Raw genomic sequence first — 18,049 nt, forward strand, 5'->3', positions numbered from 1 at the left:
CCTTAAACCTTATCCGTAAGTCGAGTTTAGAACAATATGTTGCTTCATTATCGGGGCGTCCGTATCGCTAACAGCAACTAAGTAGATTACAATCAGCTGGAAAGCTTGTTCGAGACACGAAATTAATTAAAACAAGTTTGTTCGCGGATCCTATGCAACGAACAAAGCCGTGCTGAGTCACTAGGTAATTACACTATAATAGACGTCTGTGAGGCGCCTTAAATCTAACATTATCTTTGGGCTCATTACTGTAAGCAAATGATAACTTGATGAGCGATTACGGCAGCTATTGGTAACAAACAATACGAGTATAACATCTACAATTTTTACTTTGCAATAATTCAACTGAATAGACACGAGATACACTTAACAGTCATAGATTTTAGATTTCGTTTCTTTTGACGCTTTTTAATATAATTTATCATTTTAGTGTTTCTAGTCTAAGATCACCAACATGACATACAAGTAAGTAAAACGAAATAAACAATTTTAAATAACAATCAAAATGTAACAGTTGCCGCATTTAACTCAAACAATGGGAAGGAAACGCGTAAAATACAAATACATTTTTCTTTATTGAATTTCGTTAGCCGCGTTTAATTGTCGTATTTAAAAATAGTTTCCGTGTTATTATTTAACATACTATAAGTAGGTACTTACCGATGTTTCTATAACTTTGCATAGAATACAAATGTTGACGTAAATCAATTAAAGTGACCTTGGTTCTCATAGTAATAACATTTAATATAATCACTGACTACATTTCGTTAATGATGCAAAAAACACAATATACGATATATTGTCTAGCTACCGCCAAATCTTAAAACGTATATTTAATATGCACCTATTTTAGATAAACATATAATCTCCAGAGATTTAATGATAACGAAAACATGAGGAAAATGAATGAATGATTAATATCATAATTTAATTCTAAACAGATTGTACAGCCGAACGGCTTCAAGTAACGCAGCCAACCCTTTAAGAATGTTCTAAACGCCAATTTTCTATCCTTATATTGTGGTGATCGCGCCATGTCATCGGGAATTTTAATTATATTCCATGATTAATTATGTGTAACGAGGGAAGATGCCTGATTGATGAGCCGACTTGTTCTTCGTTGGTATTGTCTCGCATTAATTGCGACTTTTAACATCGTACTTTGTCTCATTGTTTCCAATATAGTGGGCGATCTAATTAAATTTATTTTAAAGGCTGACTCATTGCTTTTATTAATTTTATAATAGCTGTGATAATGTCTATTTAAGTTATTAGGGTGATTCACTCACAATATCCTTCTTAAAATTTAAGATTGTATATATATGTAGCGGCAAATTAGTTATTAATTATTAATAACAACGGAAGTAGAATAAATATAGCAAACTAATTGACTTCGGGATTTGGTCCGCCAATTTAGTTGTTCCTTGATATATTAATTCGCTACATACGTTGATTTTTATTTAATTTAATTTGGTTGTTTTTTTTTTAATCAACTTCACAGTGATTATGATGAATGTTGTTTCGTAATAATTTTTAAAATTAAAAAAGGTAATAACATAATCCTACATAAATAAAAAAATATTTATACATTACTACATACGTACTACTTTTTTTTCGTGGGTAGGAGTGAAATAAGTTACACATCGTTTTTGTTTTTGCTCCCTTTTATAATTAAAAATATATTATATTTAATATAATATTATTAATGAACATGCTTTAAAGGTTTTATACCTGCCAGTTCTACTTTCCTGAATAAAATTCCTCAGCAAATTGTGCACATTTCAAGGTTTATAATATCAACATCATCACATTTGACACATTTTATTACTATGGACTCAATACAAAACAGCATCGCCGAATTGAGTGAACACTTTAACGCTAGGATGGCAGAGTTCCAGCGTAATCTGCAGAATTCTATCCCAGCTACCAGCCCGACATCCAATATTACTGCACAATTCAATTCTTTTAGGAGTTTTGTTTTGACTGCTCTTGATGGTCTTCAACAGCAGGTCGATATCCTCACACGAAAGTATGAAGAAATTGAGATGAGGAGTCGCAGAAAAATCCTGTTGTTACATGGTATTCCAGAGACTAAAAATGAAAAAGTCTGTTCGGTAGCGATAAAGACACTCAATGATCACCTAAAGTTGTCTGATATTAGTGTAGACACTGTGAAGCGTTGCCATCGTTTAGGCCAATTTAATGCTGATAAACCCAGGGCTATTCTGATTAAATTCACTGATTTAGCGTTAAGAAAAAAAATTTGGTTCGCTAAAACTGCACTTAAGAATTCTGGTGTGACTATGTCGGAGTTCTTAACCAAGGAGAGGCATAACATCTTCCTGGCTGCCAGACAACGATTTGGAGTCACCAAGTGTTGGACGAAGGATGGCCAAATTGTTGTTCTTGGATCGGACGGATCACATCACCGTATCTTCAAAATGGCTGATCTCAACGCTGTTTCCTCTTCATCTGGAGTTGCTGCTGCGAGTACCTCAGGTGCAAGTTTTCCATCGACGAGTCAAAGCCAGAAAGATGGTAAAGTTATCAACCAAACTCGTTCAAAGAGGGTTATCAAAAAATAATTTAACTAATTTTATTATTATTTTTTCTTTTTTACTTTCACTAAAATTTTATATTGTCTTAATTTACTTTGCCAGTAAGATAGATTATGCTCTAAATTTAACACCCTCGTATTAATTCAATGTTATTTCAATGTTGTTTACATCGAGTCAACATTGAGTTATTTGACATTTAACGTCAAATGTATTTGACGATTTATATGGCTCTGGACGCAAGTCCTTTTACAATATTTGATTTTAAAGTGTCATAGATATAGATATCATAGACAACTAAATTGACTGAAGGTTGAATTAGATATCTTGTTTTAACAGAATTTTATTTAAAATTCTTTATATATATTTTTATTGTTGTTATTGTGATTCTTGTTTTTGTTGTAAAATATTTTTTTTTTTTATTTTTTATTTTTTTTTAACTTTTAAGTTTGTTATTAGTTTTCTGAGGTTAATTTAAACCTTAAGCAATCTCTCTCGTGCAACTGGTGGGTGAAGACCGGTCGTTCATTATAAATAATATTAAATAAATTATATATATATATTTTTTTTACGTATTTGTTTATTGTTATTTTTATTCAGCGCTTAGTTATTTATCTATTATTATTATTTTTATAAACGTATTATTATTACCTCTATGAGTTTAAACGAAAGTAATGTTAATTCTGATTCTGATTGCGATAACAACTTTCATTCCTTCTCCTCATCATCTGATAATAGTTTTCATAGTGCTTCTATGCCTCTTTCTTCTCTCCTTGATTCTGCCTTTTCTCCTTACCCTAGAAACTTCAATGTTGTTCACATTAATGCTCAAAGCATTCCCTCACACTATGCAGACTTTGTTTCCTCTTTTAACAACGATAATATACATGCTATTTTGGTGTCTGAAACGTTTCTTAAACCTAATTTACCTTCATCCTATTATTCTTTACCTAATTTTCACCTCATTCGAAATGATCGCGTGGGAAAAGGTGGCGGCGGTGTTGCAATTTACCTGCGCAACAATATTCCTTTTACGATTATCGACAAATCACCAGCACAATATTCGACCTTCTCCGAGCATATCTTTCTGGAACTAATATTTGGCTCCAAAAAGATACTGCTCGGCGTTTTCTACAGCCCTTCATTACTTATAGACTATTTTCAACATTTGGAAAATCTACTAGAACTATATAGTCCTACTGTCGACCACTCTATCATCTTGGGTGACTTTAACACGTGCGTCCTTAAAAATGATTCACGTGCCAAGCGTCTTAAAAACTTAATAAGCAGCCTCAATTTTACATTACTTTCGACTGATGCAACACACTTTTTTCCCAATTGCACACCCTCGACACTTGACTTAAAGATCGTCTCATCTGCCGAGTTTGTGGATACGCATGGCCAGTGCCCTGCCGAAGCATTCTCGTACCACGACCTCATTTACGTGTCTTACAGGATTCGTCCCCCAAAAACCAGGCCAACCATTGTCATGCGTCGAAACTTTAAACATTTCGACAACACAAGCTTTTTGTCTGACCTTAATGACATCGACTGGGATATGGTTTTTAGTGCTCCTTCTATTAATGATAAACTTGACATTTTTAATTCCTTACTAACCCAACTCTATGATAAACATGCTCCACTCCGTCCAATCAAACTCAAACATCTTCCAGCACCGTGGTTAACCCCGGATATTAAAAGGCTGATGTCAAAACGTAATGCGGCTAAATCAAAATATAAACTAACACCTTCTGATGCTAATTACGAGCATTATAAGAAGCTACGTAACCGATGCAGCAAAACCTGCAGAGACGCACAAAGAAAATTTATCCACGACTCTATTGAAAATAAAAGTCAGGCCAGTGTTTGGAAATTCTTGTGCTCCCTAGGTATCGGCCGACAACGTAGCAATTTGCCGCTAAGCATTGACATTGATGCATTAAACAAGTATTTTGCCACTGCTACAGCATTATTAGACAGTCATGCCAAAGTAATCACCCTAAATAATATTAATTCCCTGCCTCCTGACGTTATCCTTCCTTTTAAATTCGAGCCTGTCACTCCAGACGAAGTAAAAAAACATATTTTAGCTATTAAATCGGATGCGACTGGTAGTGATGGTATCAGTCGAAAACGAATCCTATTAATCCTTGATTTTATTACGCCTATTATTTCTCATATATTTAATTTTTCTTTATCCTCAAACGAATTCCCTATTGCATGGCAAACTGCACATGTCATTCCTCTCCCTAAGACCAATAACCCTACGTTATTTTCACATTTCCGTCCTATTAGCATACTTCCTTTCCTGTCTAAAGTATTAGAACGTATAGTCTTTTCTCAACTCAACCTTTTTCTTTCTAAAAACCATACTCTCAGTCGGTATCAATCTGGCTTCAGATCTGGGCATAGCACAGTTACAGCGCTTGTCAAAGTTTGTGACGATATTCGTCTCAATATGGACAATAAGTTACTGACTGTCTTGGTACTATTGGACTTTAGCAATGCTTTCAACACCGTTGATCATGATGTGCTACTTGCCATACTAAGATCAATCGGTGTCTCCGATAGTGCTCTTGCCTGGTTCTGCAGTTTTCTCGGTAATCGCCGGCAATGTGTAGTTGCTAATAATAAATATTCTACCCTAGTTCCACTTTCTTGTGGAGTCCCACAAGGAAGTGTCCTCTCACCACTTCTCTTTGCTATATTTATTAATTCTCTTCCTAAACTTCTTTCCTCTTATCATCTATATGCGGACGACTTGCAACTGTACATTGCTGCGCCTTCACTTGACATTACGGACGCTATTCACAGGATAAACTGCGATCTGGATAAAATCTGTACTTGGAGTAAGTCGTATGGACTGCACATAAATGCGGCTAAATCACAGATTACCATCATAGGAAGCCCAAAACAACTTGCGAAGGTGGATATAAACGCCTTACCTCCTATTCTATTTGACTCCTTTGCTTTAAACATCACTCCATCTGTTAAAAACTTAGGAATTGTAATAGATAATTCCCTTTCTTGGACTCCACAAATTGCAGAGGTAAGTCGTAAATTGTTTGCTGCAATAGGGCGGTTACGAAAATGGAAAAACCTTCTGTCCATAAATATTAAGAAATCCTTAGCCAATGCTCTTCTCTTGCCAATACTTGATTATGCAGATCAATGCTACTTGGATTTAACCGAAACTCAATTTGACAAACTAGAGCGATTGCAAAACATGTGCATAAGATTTATTTTCGGTTTACGAAAATATGATCATGTCTCTTCCTTCCGTCTACAACTTAAGTGGCTTCCTATAAGACTCCGTCGTAACTTTCACATTCTCCTTCTTCTTTACACTATCCTTTACAATCCTCTTTCTCCTTCCTATTTAAAAGAGTCTTTCTGTTTTCTCGGCTCAGGCCAAACACATAGCCTTGGTCTCCGTTCATGGAATGACAATCGCCTTAAGTTACCGACCTGTCATTCCAATTATTTTAGCAATTCCTTCACAGCTAAATCTGCCAAGCTTTGGAACTCTCTCCCCTCAGATATTCGCCAGTCAGAATCTATAAACTCCTTTAAAAATCGTTTATTCAATTATTATTTACTTAAAGTTGATGATCTTTAAATTTACAGTGCATTATATGTATGTCTTAAATTCATTTTGTATATATTATAAGTATATTTATATGTATTTAGTATATTTGTATGTATTTATGCGTATATGTATGTATGTATGTATGTATGTATATATATATGTATGTATGTATGTAGTTAAGTTTTTATAATTGTTTGGATTACCTTCGCTTCTCTTATTATTATTTGCACTACCCATATATTTTGACTTTGCTTCTTTACTACTACGGGTTGTCTGGTAGAGATTGCTTATAGCAATAAGACCGCCCTTGTACACCACTTTCTTTTACCTATATTTGTTATTACTGTTTTTTTTTTTTTCCTGTTTATGTCTGTGTGCAATAAAGTTTTTATCTATCTATCTATCTATCTATCTATCTATCTACGTACATTTACATAGTTTACTACAAGAATCAAATAGCATAGCTTTCTGGTGGATTGTTAGTCGTCATAACTCATAATATAATGTAAATATTGGAATTTTGTAAAAAAATATATGTACTTACATCATTTATAAATTAAGTTACACGTTTCGTACTTTCACTGTTGATGATTAATTTTTAAATACGCACAAAATCGGTTTGATGTTTTTGCTTTCATATCTTTTCATATCAAATACTACTAAACCCTCGCTTTGTTAAAACGTCATTGGTTGTTACTCAAATAAATGTTTACTTAAAATTGTTAAAATGTGGCTTATCTGTAGTCCTAATACAATGAGCCATCTGTTATTTTTGTAAAGATTGACGATATCCGTGACCTATTGACAGAAATGTATTCAAGCAGTCTCAAGGATGTATTTGAGGACAATGCTAGTTACGTATTAATTTAAAATACGCTAACAATTTTTTTTTTCATATAAAATGATTGATTAATAACGAACTTACAAAAACTTCCATGGAGTAATTATTTGAATAACAAAAGAATCATTAATTATCGAAACATGGACATTCTTAAATGAACCTCTAAGACCAAAGATTACAAAATGACATCACTATAATTTTAATTGCATTTAACCTTGGAAGAATAATAACAGCCATTTTTTTAACTGTCGAAATGACATGCAGACGTACAAAAAATATTAACATAAATTGTACAGTGTTTATTGTGTAATAATGAATTTTATACTGGACTTAAACATGAATATGAACTTTATTTATAATTATTTTGTTTAAAATATTACGTATTTGAAGTCGGAATTAAAGTAGAATTCGGAAGTTCTTGATTCAAAGTTGATGCACGATAAAAATAAAAACTAAATTGTTTATTATGTGTTCCATTCTATGTAAAGGAAATCATGTGTTAAAACATTATTCAACATGAAATCTAAAATATAAAACACTAAATAACATTCTTTAAATATTTTTATTAATGAATAAACTGGTTATACTTACATTACTCAGAAAAATGTTTTGACATTTTCGTCTAAAACACATCGCCGCCATCTTAGATTAAATGTTGATAAAAGAGTAGATTTATATTATATTTGTAAAAAAGCAATTAACATTGAGTTGTACAATCATAGAAGAGTTATTTGTAGTTATTTATGTACCATATTCTCAACAATTATATAATAATAATAATAAGAATATAATTGCATAATTCGTTCGATAATATATATTTCAAATATATCATAAATATTATCAACTAGTTAAGAAATTTTCGTTATTTAACGATTTAAATGTTTGTACCAGACTTGGATATTTCTCACACACTTTGAAATCGTCTTTTGTAATCTAATCTTCGCAGGGCGGGATATTTGCACGGTGATAATAATATGGCAAATGACCCATTATACGCCGCGATTTACAACGTTTCTTTGCTTTTCAATCTAAGTATTTTTCCATACCCACCTAATGAGTACATTACTGTTCGACTGATAAATTCAATTCTTAATTTAAAATATTCAAATGAAAAACACTTATCAAAATATAACTCCAAATTAAATACAATTTTTTTAAAAATGAGTAAATAAAACAAAATTCGACATAAACAGTTCACTCACCCCAGAGTCGGCTAGAGGGTGGCCTAAATTGGCAGCGGTTCAAAAGGGTCCTTCCCATACGTTAAATACGCAATTTGGTGCTCAGTACAATCAGCCAAATGAGCTCGCGTCGATTCAATCAATTACGCATCTTTTTAAAGGCAACTTGGGGATGATGAGATCAGTAGGTCATGGTTACACGATTTAAGTATATACATACATAGATCTTTGAGAACAAACATAAATATGTTAAAACTTGTCAATGCTATTAGATTTAATTTTATAGGTTAGATTGTGATATTATAAAATGATTAGGAAATATTTTTACACTTAAACTATTATGGATAACACAATCTTCCATTAGGAAAGAAACGAGTGACCTGCGTCTGCGCAACATAAAATATTTTACAGAATATTTTGAAAATACGACTAGCCTTGAAATTAAGTCTTTCATTTATAAAAAGAACCGTCTAATAAAAATAATAACAACGGCGTCTGGGTGTCTGTAGGGGAAGTAGGGGCTAAAGATTCCCGCTGCGTCGCTCGTTAGCTACACAAAAATAGATAAATTATTTTTATCTGCCAATTTACCCCAATCTATATCATTGTTAATACTCGATGACAGCTATCATTTAGTAAGAAAAATTAACTGCAATTTTGCGACGATAAACTTTATCAGTAGCATTGTAATATCATGTTAATGATTGATATTTGTAATAAAAAAAATCTTCTCGCGATCCGATAATTGCGCTTCTGATTTATAACGAATGATAGTCGATGGTATCATGACTGACTTGTAATTTTGGATTTATCCACGAAAACTTTACATTTTTAATATGCGGTTATTTATTAACGTTACCACCGCAAACTATTTTACTTGGAATAATATTAAATTTGAAATAGCTTTAAAGAATTTTATAAAAGTAAAACAAATTATCTCTTAGGCGGTTATAGTATGTGGGATGTATGAAGAACTTGTCGTAATTAGTTTTTAAATTTTTATTTATATATTATTTATAATTTTAAGAGCATAAATTATAATTTAATAAGCAATATTTTTTAACAACAATTTTAAGCATACATTGAAATTTAAATCATAAAAGTTTTTTTTTTTTTATGGCGATGACGAGTCCTCCGAGCCCCACCTCACAGTCACCTAAAACTAATTGTACAATGCTTATTATAGAACATTTTTAATTACTTTAAAATTAAATCAAGTAATCGTAGTAGCATACTGTTCGTTCCGGATGGGACATCGAATAAAAATCATTTGTTTTGTGTAAAAAAATGTTTCGGTTCCATCGTTTCGTGCGACGAGCAAACGAATGCAGGCTACGAGCCGTATCTCCGGCCGCAACAATACCTTATCTTATCATTACCGCCCCATCCCGATGAATTACCATAACGCTCATTTGCATGTACCGACGCGCGTTATTTACGAATGGGAGATGACGGATTTTCTTCCGCTGTGGTTCGGTTACCGAAATGAATTGTCATTTGTGCTTTGTTTATTTGTTTGCGTTCTACAATGAATTCACTTAATATTTAATCATTTAAATTGTGATATTTAATATTAAAAAATCTAAATACGTTTACGTTAAGATGACAAGTGCAACAGATAAAGATAAAATCAATGAAATTGTTAATTAATCTTGATTAAAATTAAATTTAAAAATCATAAATATATTTCTGTAATTTCACTTTGAAAGGTAACGGACTTATCATTATATTATAAAGATATAATAAAATAAGCTACGTTAACAACTTAATAAGAAATGTCATTGAATATATTTTGGAGAAATTTTAATCGTTACTCAGGGAGATAATGCCCCTCCCCAGTACATAAAAAAACCCAGGCACTCCGAAAAAAATTGTTCATCAGCCATTTGAACGCAAGTAATATTCGCTTGTAATGTTTTAATGCGCACTCAAAATTAGGGAGCACTGATAAAATGGGAAGCAAGTCTTAAATTACTCACTTACAGAGTAGTTATCCGAAAGAGCTTTTAAATCATTCACAAAACACTAATGGACGTGGGGGGATGGTGCGGGGCGGGGGGAGAGCAGATGTAGTCCCAAGCGAGCAATGAAATGAAATGGAGATATAACAATATAAAGGTGTGTGTCTGAATTACCGTGAATTGCAATTCGACAGTGCGGGACGGATAGAAGGGGAAGACATTTGATAAGTTTTAGAATATTTACGATACGACTTTTTCGATCTAAACAACCATCTTCAAAAAAGACTCCTATAAAACGAATATAATTCTCTCAAAAATATAATAAGTAATGCACACAATTGTTGTTAAAGTGTATCGTTTAAAAATGTTGAGTAGTAGATCAGTAGCGGATCTTAGATTTATAATTCATTTCATTTACATGTTGAATAAACTAAAGCACAGTGTTCCGGGGAACTGTTGCAGGAATAATAAATGTCGAGGGGTCTGCGAGGGGAGCCCAAGTGCCATTATTATCGGCGGCAATTTAATTAGATCCCCTGCGTTATTACCACTGATTCGTTTTATAATGCCGCACTAATACCCGTCCGACGACTGCATATACTCTTGTTTGTTATAGAAAATTTAATACGACAATTCAAATTACAGTTATTGGGAACCAATTATAGTTGCATGTGCTTGCCGACACCGATAGTCACGATATAAATTACTGCTTGCGTCCGATGCTATTCTAATAATAATATTGTTCTAACCTATAATAGCCAGCGCATAAACCTGTACAGACGTGAGATACGATCTCGATTATAATCTGTTGAAACACGACCTTTACGCATTTATTTGCGTCTTAGAGCACTTAAAAAACATTAAAACAGCCTTTAACTTGTAAGTATCCGTTTGTCGATGTCGTAAACAGGAAGATTGCGATAGAAAATCACAGCGCTTATTACGCCCGATAGAACTGAATTTCACCTAAAAACCATAAAATTGCTTTCTGTACGTCGGAATTTGACCACTTGATGCAATCACCCGCGGAATAGGCTTCCGGTTCATCGATATTCGTAACGAATCGTTGAAATTCAATAATTATCCCGGACACGACATCATTCATGAAAAAACGTCAAAAAAAAGTGTGAATGAAAAGAGAAAATTCGTTAGAGTCAACGCGAACACTTTTTGTAGGTCGTACAACCCGATCCGACGGCGGTTGTCGATTCTTAACCGTTTCGTTCCGTAGCACACATAGTAGATAAGATTCAAAGTGAACAGGCGGTAATCAGTGCGCGACCAAACGGGTTGAATGGAAGTCCGATCGGCGTCCATTCATTGAAGCCTGGATGCCTTCACGCGAGGGATGCCTACAACGCTAGCAGCCACGTGTACCACACGAATCGCGATAATACACTTCAGTATATCATTAGTGTATTCTCTCATCGTAGAGTATTGCACAATGGCTAATTTTTATTTAAAGGTCGCGTTTGTTCACATATCATATAAACACCACAACGTAAATAATCTACGATCGACCTAGCTTATGTTATGATGTTAAATTTAATGAAATTTATTTTCTCCCGCTTTGATCTGTGTAAACAGGTCAAATCAAAGTGTAGGAAATGTTTTAGTTGTATTTTTATTGCCAGCAGTAATAAATTTATGACTAGTAGGTATACCTACATGCGCCTACGCCGCCGCTAGCTCAATAAAATGTTCGGAACACAATAAATATAACACAAGGACGTTCTTCAAAGACGCCTTACTGATGTATGAAGATAAAAATCGTTATTTTATTTCGTATGTACAAGTATACGAACTTATTTGAAAGTAAAAAAAATAATATATTATTATAAATACAAAATTATCGTTAAAACGTAACGTATATAACGTATAGTTTTAGTATTAGAATAGACAACCACGTATGTTAGAGAAGGCTGTGAAGCAAAAGCTAGAAAAATCTAATTTATATATCATTACATAGTATAAAACAAAGTCGCTTACCGCTGTCTGTCCCTATGTATGCTTAGATCTTTAAAATTACGCAACGGATTTTGATGCGTTTTTGTTTAAAAGATAGTGTGAGGATTTTTGTATATAATACATGGACAATATAGTAAAGAAACACTGATAATTTTAGAAGTTTCTAATGTGATGTAAATAAACAAGTTCTGTAGTATATTTAGTATCAGTATTGCACCCATACAAAACCGGGGCGGGTCGCTAGTTACTAATAAATTTGTCTTTCTAAATACGATTAAGAACGGTAATGCTGAAACGTCGAAATAATTTTGTTCATTGTTCTTAATTTACATTACATGGGTATAAACAAAACATTAATGGCGGATATTATACTGTGCAGTCTGTATGAAATTAATGTTTATTCCATGACATAATATAAACACTGGTTCAACGCCAAATGCTACTTTGATGGCATCCTTGGCCTGATATTAATTTAACGCTCATTTTCGCCTCGTTCATAACCATGCCTCTTTATTCTTAATAATAGAAAAAAATATATCATAAAGAAATAAAATGGTACATCTATGAACATGTAGATAATTTAAATATTAACTTTATAAAGGGCAAAGTAATCATTACAAATTAAAAAATCTATGAGCAGAAATTGTAAAATTAATTCGATATATTAATCTTACTGTTTTGTCTAATTAAATTATTTTGATTGTAGTTGTTTCGATGAGAGTGAAAGTAATTTGTTTAAAATTTTCCGTATTTAAAAGGTTTAATTCGGAAATACTCGCTTATGCAACTGAATAATAAAGAATAATATATTTTTAAGTATTATTATAATGAGAAACTCATTTCACTTTACGTGTGATTAATTAACTTCAAATATTTAATATCCTAATTACTAATTTAAGAGTCGTTCACGAGCAATGAATTATTAATGAAATTGGCTTTAATTATGTGTTTAAAATAATATTGCAATAAATTTTAATAAAAGTATTTCAAAATACGACTAGTTTTCTGTGTGATTGATGTTGATGAGAGAGATTTCGTTCGAAACAATATAAGATCAATTAAAAACATTTAAAATTCCTTCTTAATTATTTAATAGCTATTTGGTCGATATATGTCTGTAGTTGAAATAACTTATATATGTTAATGATCTACAAATCATTATATTAAATAAAAAAAAAAAACACTCAAATCGTAAAATATTTTCGGAGACATTTTTTGTCTCGCGTCGTCTTTTGTCCCTCTTCCGTTGAATCAAAGTTTTTATAAAGAGCCCAGTTGGGTTACATTATGACAAACATTCCCGGGTCTGGTTTTGGAGGGGGGATGGAATGCGGCCTACCTGCGCGGGAGTCGACCACCGCTAATCAATTTAGCTTTATTATCGTACAACAACGCTTCATTACAATTCATATTTATTTGTTTTTGTAGTTTCTTTGAATGTAATATTAGTTGTTAGTACTTATCGAGGTCGTCGTATACGTGTCTTTTAATAATTGATAAGGCTGATTTTAGAATGAAATTTTAGAAGAGGTTTTATAACAAAATTGTGTGTATGAATTACTGTTTTTTATGAGTTATTTTTATATGTATATATCTATTAATTATAACTGTTTATATAATTTAACAATAATCTTAATAATTTGATTTGAATATATGACATTCAATAATAAAAAGGTAATGCAAAACAAATTATCAACGTATTTTATATACTAGTATAAATATTCAAAACACAACATCATGACAAATGTATTTATGTTTGTCATTAGGATTAGAAAATGCGTTTTTCGTTGAACTGTATTTTATCAATGACGGTCTTTCAAAATATTACACACGTCATAAAAATAAACATAATTATAAATAATTCCACTTTTATAACAATAATAAAAATAAATATTATTTCATAAATAGACAAACTTATTTTTTAATACTAATGTGTGACAGCAAAATAAATTATTATTGTAACGTAGTTTAATTGGGGTGACAAATAAAATCGGGTCACAAGAAGCATGTCAGGGGGCCACCTGGCATCTGTCTGTCAGTGTAAAGATTAGGATCTATTCACGTAATTGCATTGAAATATCAACTTTATTTTTAAAGCCATAAAAGCCACGTTAATATTCTTATATTATGTTAAGTTTGTCACAGTTACAATAATAGGTCATATCAAAAGTTGATCTTTTTCTTGACACAAAACCGTTCGTTGAATAATGCGATATATTTCGATTATATTATAACAAATATATATTAGAAACTTGCTGGAATAATTAAAATTATATACACAATGAAACTCATTTGAAATAAGATACACCACGTGGACGAGAGCAGCAAAACCCGAACTAAAAACAATAATATGCTTTAACTTGTCAATCTCTTGAAGTCAATCTGACAATTGAGATGGATTTTCATCTGATTTAACAAGGAAAAAAGCGGGTAAATTAGAACCAGTTAATACATCGGTGAGACCACCCACAGTACTCCTGGACAGCCCCATGTCCATCAATGTCACTATTTATTCGTAGAACAAAAAACTTCCATCACCATTCCATCAGACGTGTATTTTATCATATACCTCCTATATCTTGGTGGATTTTTTTCTCATATCAATGTATTTATAATAAACACGAAGAGATTTTTGAGACGAGGACTTCTTACGGCTGATTTTTAAATTTAGAATTAGCAACTTTATTTTTGAACGTTAGATTTCAATAGCGGTCACTAACGAAGGTCGTGTATTACATTCAAGAGTCATCGTATGTCAAACTGTATAATTAGCTCTCCGAATTGTCAAAGAAAATCCAATGCTTAGTTTTACTAAGAAACAATGTTTTTCAAGGCTACACCATTTACGTAACAAGCGAACATATTTTTAAGTCGTTTTAATTATTACTATTCATATCGTATATAAATATTTTAAAACTTACCCAAGCTGTAAACAAAATACTTAAAGTAATAAACTCACAGAAATAAATATATTCATAATTATAACACGGAAGAAAAACCGTAAAGGTATTTTTTTTATATAAAAAGATACACGTGTCGCAATTGTTATTAAGTTGAAGAATACTTAATGAGCATTGTAAGGATAAGCAGAACAGAGCACCGGTAAACTCTAATTAGTTTAAAACAAAGGCATTTGATAGGTGAAATGACATCACGCGGAGCCTCAGGCAAGAGCTAATGAGGTAGAAATGAACCTCCGATTAACATCCCGCTAGACCATTTATTTGAAACAGGAGTTTCATGTCATTAAATAAATATCAAAGACTGTCTTGGAATGATGGAGCCTAATGTTCTTGTATTTTCCAATTATAGACTGTTTTAATTCAAAGTGTACTTTATTAAGAAGTCTTGTTTTTCTTTCCCATTAATTTGTTTCGCAACGTACGACAAAAAAATATTATAGCTCCACGCATATAAGGGCAGAGAATATGGAACCTTATAAGTTACTTTATTTATTTCCTAATGAAAGAAAAACAAGTCGCTTACGACAGTCTATTTCTATGTATCAGAAATTTTGTATGCTTATCATTAAGGAAATCATGTTGTGTTAAAGGCACTTTTTATTTTTATATTGTTCGATAGTTATTAAAATGTACCAAAAATGTTCCATTTCCGTAAAAAGTATTTCTCTAAATATATTTAAATTTTAAGTAACGTTTAGAAAATCGAGTATTTAAAAGGAAAAGAGAAATCATCAATTTAAAAACCATATTTGCATACGACGTCTAGATACTTTCGGATGTAGGTTAACGAAATGTACATGCTATTTCACCCACTTAGCGGCTCAATTGCAGCAAATTATGGCCATTATACATGAAAGTGTATTTAAAGTCCAATATAAATAGTTTTAATACATTTACAGTTTTCATTAGATTGCTTCGATGTCGTGACTGGATAGGCACCGAAGTTCCCTTTACAACAAACCCGCAACCGACTATTAAGATCATCAATAGAGTCATTTGTTGCGCGGTGATTACAAAGCGATTCGATGTCCGGTAATTAGTTGTATTATTTGATTGAAATTAACTACATTTATTATAATTGAACCTTTTATATTCTCCGCAGCCGCGGGCCGTCCCGATCTCCAACTGATCAAAGAATATTATAAATCGGCTGTTATTAATAAACGAATCGCATGTTCGAATAAGTTAAAAAGAAAATCAAAGTGGCGGTAAGACCTGTTATAGAATTTAATGTTGCGGTTGACATCGTATGCGCATTTAACGGTAATACGTCATTTACCGTTTTACCGTAACTGTATTTCGTGAAGAAAAATTGACAAATTAAATTTTTTGTTCGTAATTATTTAAATATCATAATAGGGAAACGATTTGATTGATCTCGTGACCAGACATTAAATTAATTTAATTAAAGTGGTAACGTAAACAAATGAATAATAATATTAATCATTTTTAATATCGGAAAACTCGTTTTATTTTATTATAACTTCGTAAATAATTTAATTAAATCCAAGCTTATACTTATCTCGCCACGCTAATATTAAACCTGATTCATGAATCATTCTTATAAATGAGGTTGTCTAGAATTATTCCAATATTTAATTGGCTCTTTATGTTATGGATAATTATAATTTTATGATGTTAAAGACCTTTACTTGAAATTTAATTTATATAATTGAATGTTAATTTAGTAATTATGTTAAAAATACGCTACATTGAAAAACTTTGGGGCAATTTTTTATTATTCAACTTTATATATTCATTTGAAAATAAAACCTAAGGCTAAAACCTCTCCTTTTTGAGGATTAAAGATTTGGACCTTATTCTTTCAAAAAAGTTGAAAGCCGCACATTTAAAAGTAACCCAAAGCAAAGGTCTTTTTTTGATAAAATTTTATTATATATTTTTTTTGTATAAATATTCATAATACAATTATTTGTACAAAAAAAACCATAAATTAATATATCCATTTGTTTGATAATCGAAAACCGTAGGTTCAGGTTCAGTTGAAATTTTAAGTAAACCAAGTTATAAGCATATCAACAAAACCCATATTAATATTGCAATATAGTAAACAAACCTACATTAAAGATAAGGTAAGTAACACACCAAATGACTAATAACGTCATTAAATTTTTTATCACCGGATATTATGAACAATAAAACAAGACATATGATTAATATATTACACATAAATCAATGTCTTTACTGATAATAAATAAATCCCTTAAAACTACAATCAGATAGAAAGTATAGCGACACAAGGCGATAAATAACCGTGACATTGGCGTACTCGTAACTTTCGGTATGCCCCGGCGCATGGTGTTCCATAATCGCTATAAAATTGTCTGAGGCTTCTTCATGGGGGTCTACAAATATATTACATTATGAAAATTTTAATGTTATTCAAGTAATTTAATTATTTGGAAGCGTCAATAGCGCATCGGTTTACAGGCTGCCTAGCGATGTAAAACGTCGCAGGATCGATCCTGACCCCTTAGACTATTGTCGTTCCCACTCCTAACGCAAGTGATAAGCATGAAAGGAGGGGTAAATATGAATATTAGTAATTCCTTAATTAATTTGGGGCATTGCTGTTTAAAAAAAATCAGGAAATTTATTCTGCTAAATAAGGGGTTTTTGTTTGTTGTGTTCCGAATAAATGGTGAGTAAACCAATGTTATTACAGACACGAGGGACATAACATCTTATACCTCAAGAGTGTTGGCACATTGGCAATGTAAGGAATGGTTAATATTTCTTACAGTGCCAACGTTGGTTGTACCATTTGCTCGTCCACAAACCTTATAAAAAAAAACATTATACCAGAATATGCAGTGAGTTTTAGTATATGTAATATATTCTACAATATATAAATAAAAGGTGGTATTTATTTTAGTTTGAGATTAGTATACTTCATAATAATTTCTTAAACGCATAAAAGAGGCATTACAACGCCTTCGAGCGTAAAGTAGTTTAAATTAAAACATATTT

At 31.9% G+C, this 18,049-nt stretch overlaps 2 protein-coding genes across 2 annotated transcripts in view; both read left to right on the forward strand.

The window, feature by feature from the left end:
* Window positions 1-18,049, forward strand: part of LOC125077253 (LIM domain transcription factor LMO4) — a 93,245-nt gene that overhangs the window by 5,961 nt on the left and 69,235 nt on the right. The gene's annotated exons all lie outside the window — the stretch shown is intronic.
* LOC125076920 lies at window positions 1,782-2,585 on the forward strand. The gene has a single exon (XM_047688657.1). It carries the CDS (start codon window positions 1,830-1,832, stop codon window positions 2,583-2,585), a length of 756 nt encoding a protein of 251 aa, XP_047544613.1. The 5' UTR covers window positions 1,782-1,829.

This window comes from Vanessa atalanta, chromosome 3 (assembly GCF_905147765.1).
Source record: "Vanessa atalanta chromosome 3, ilVanAtal1.2, whole genome shotgun sequence".
Lineage (NCBI taxonomy): Eukaryota > Metazoa > Arthropoda > Insecta > Lepidoptera > Nymphalidae > Vanessa > Vanessa atalanta.

What these genes read in the sequence shown, in the direction of transcription:
- LOC125076920 (XM_047688657.1), top strand. Translation starts at nt 1,830, where the DNA reads ATGGACTCAATACAAAACAGCATCGCCGAATTGAGTGAACACTTTAAC.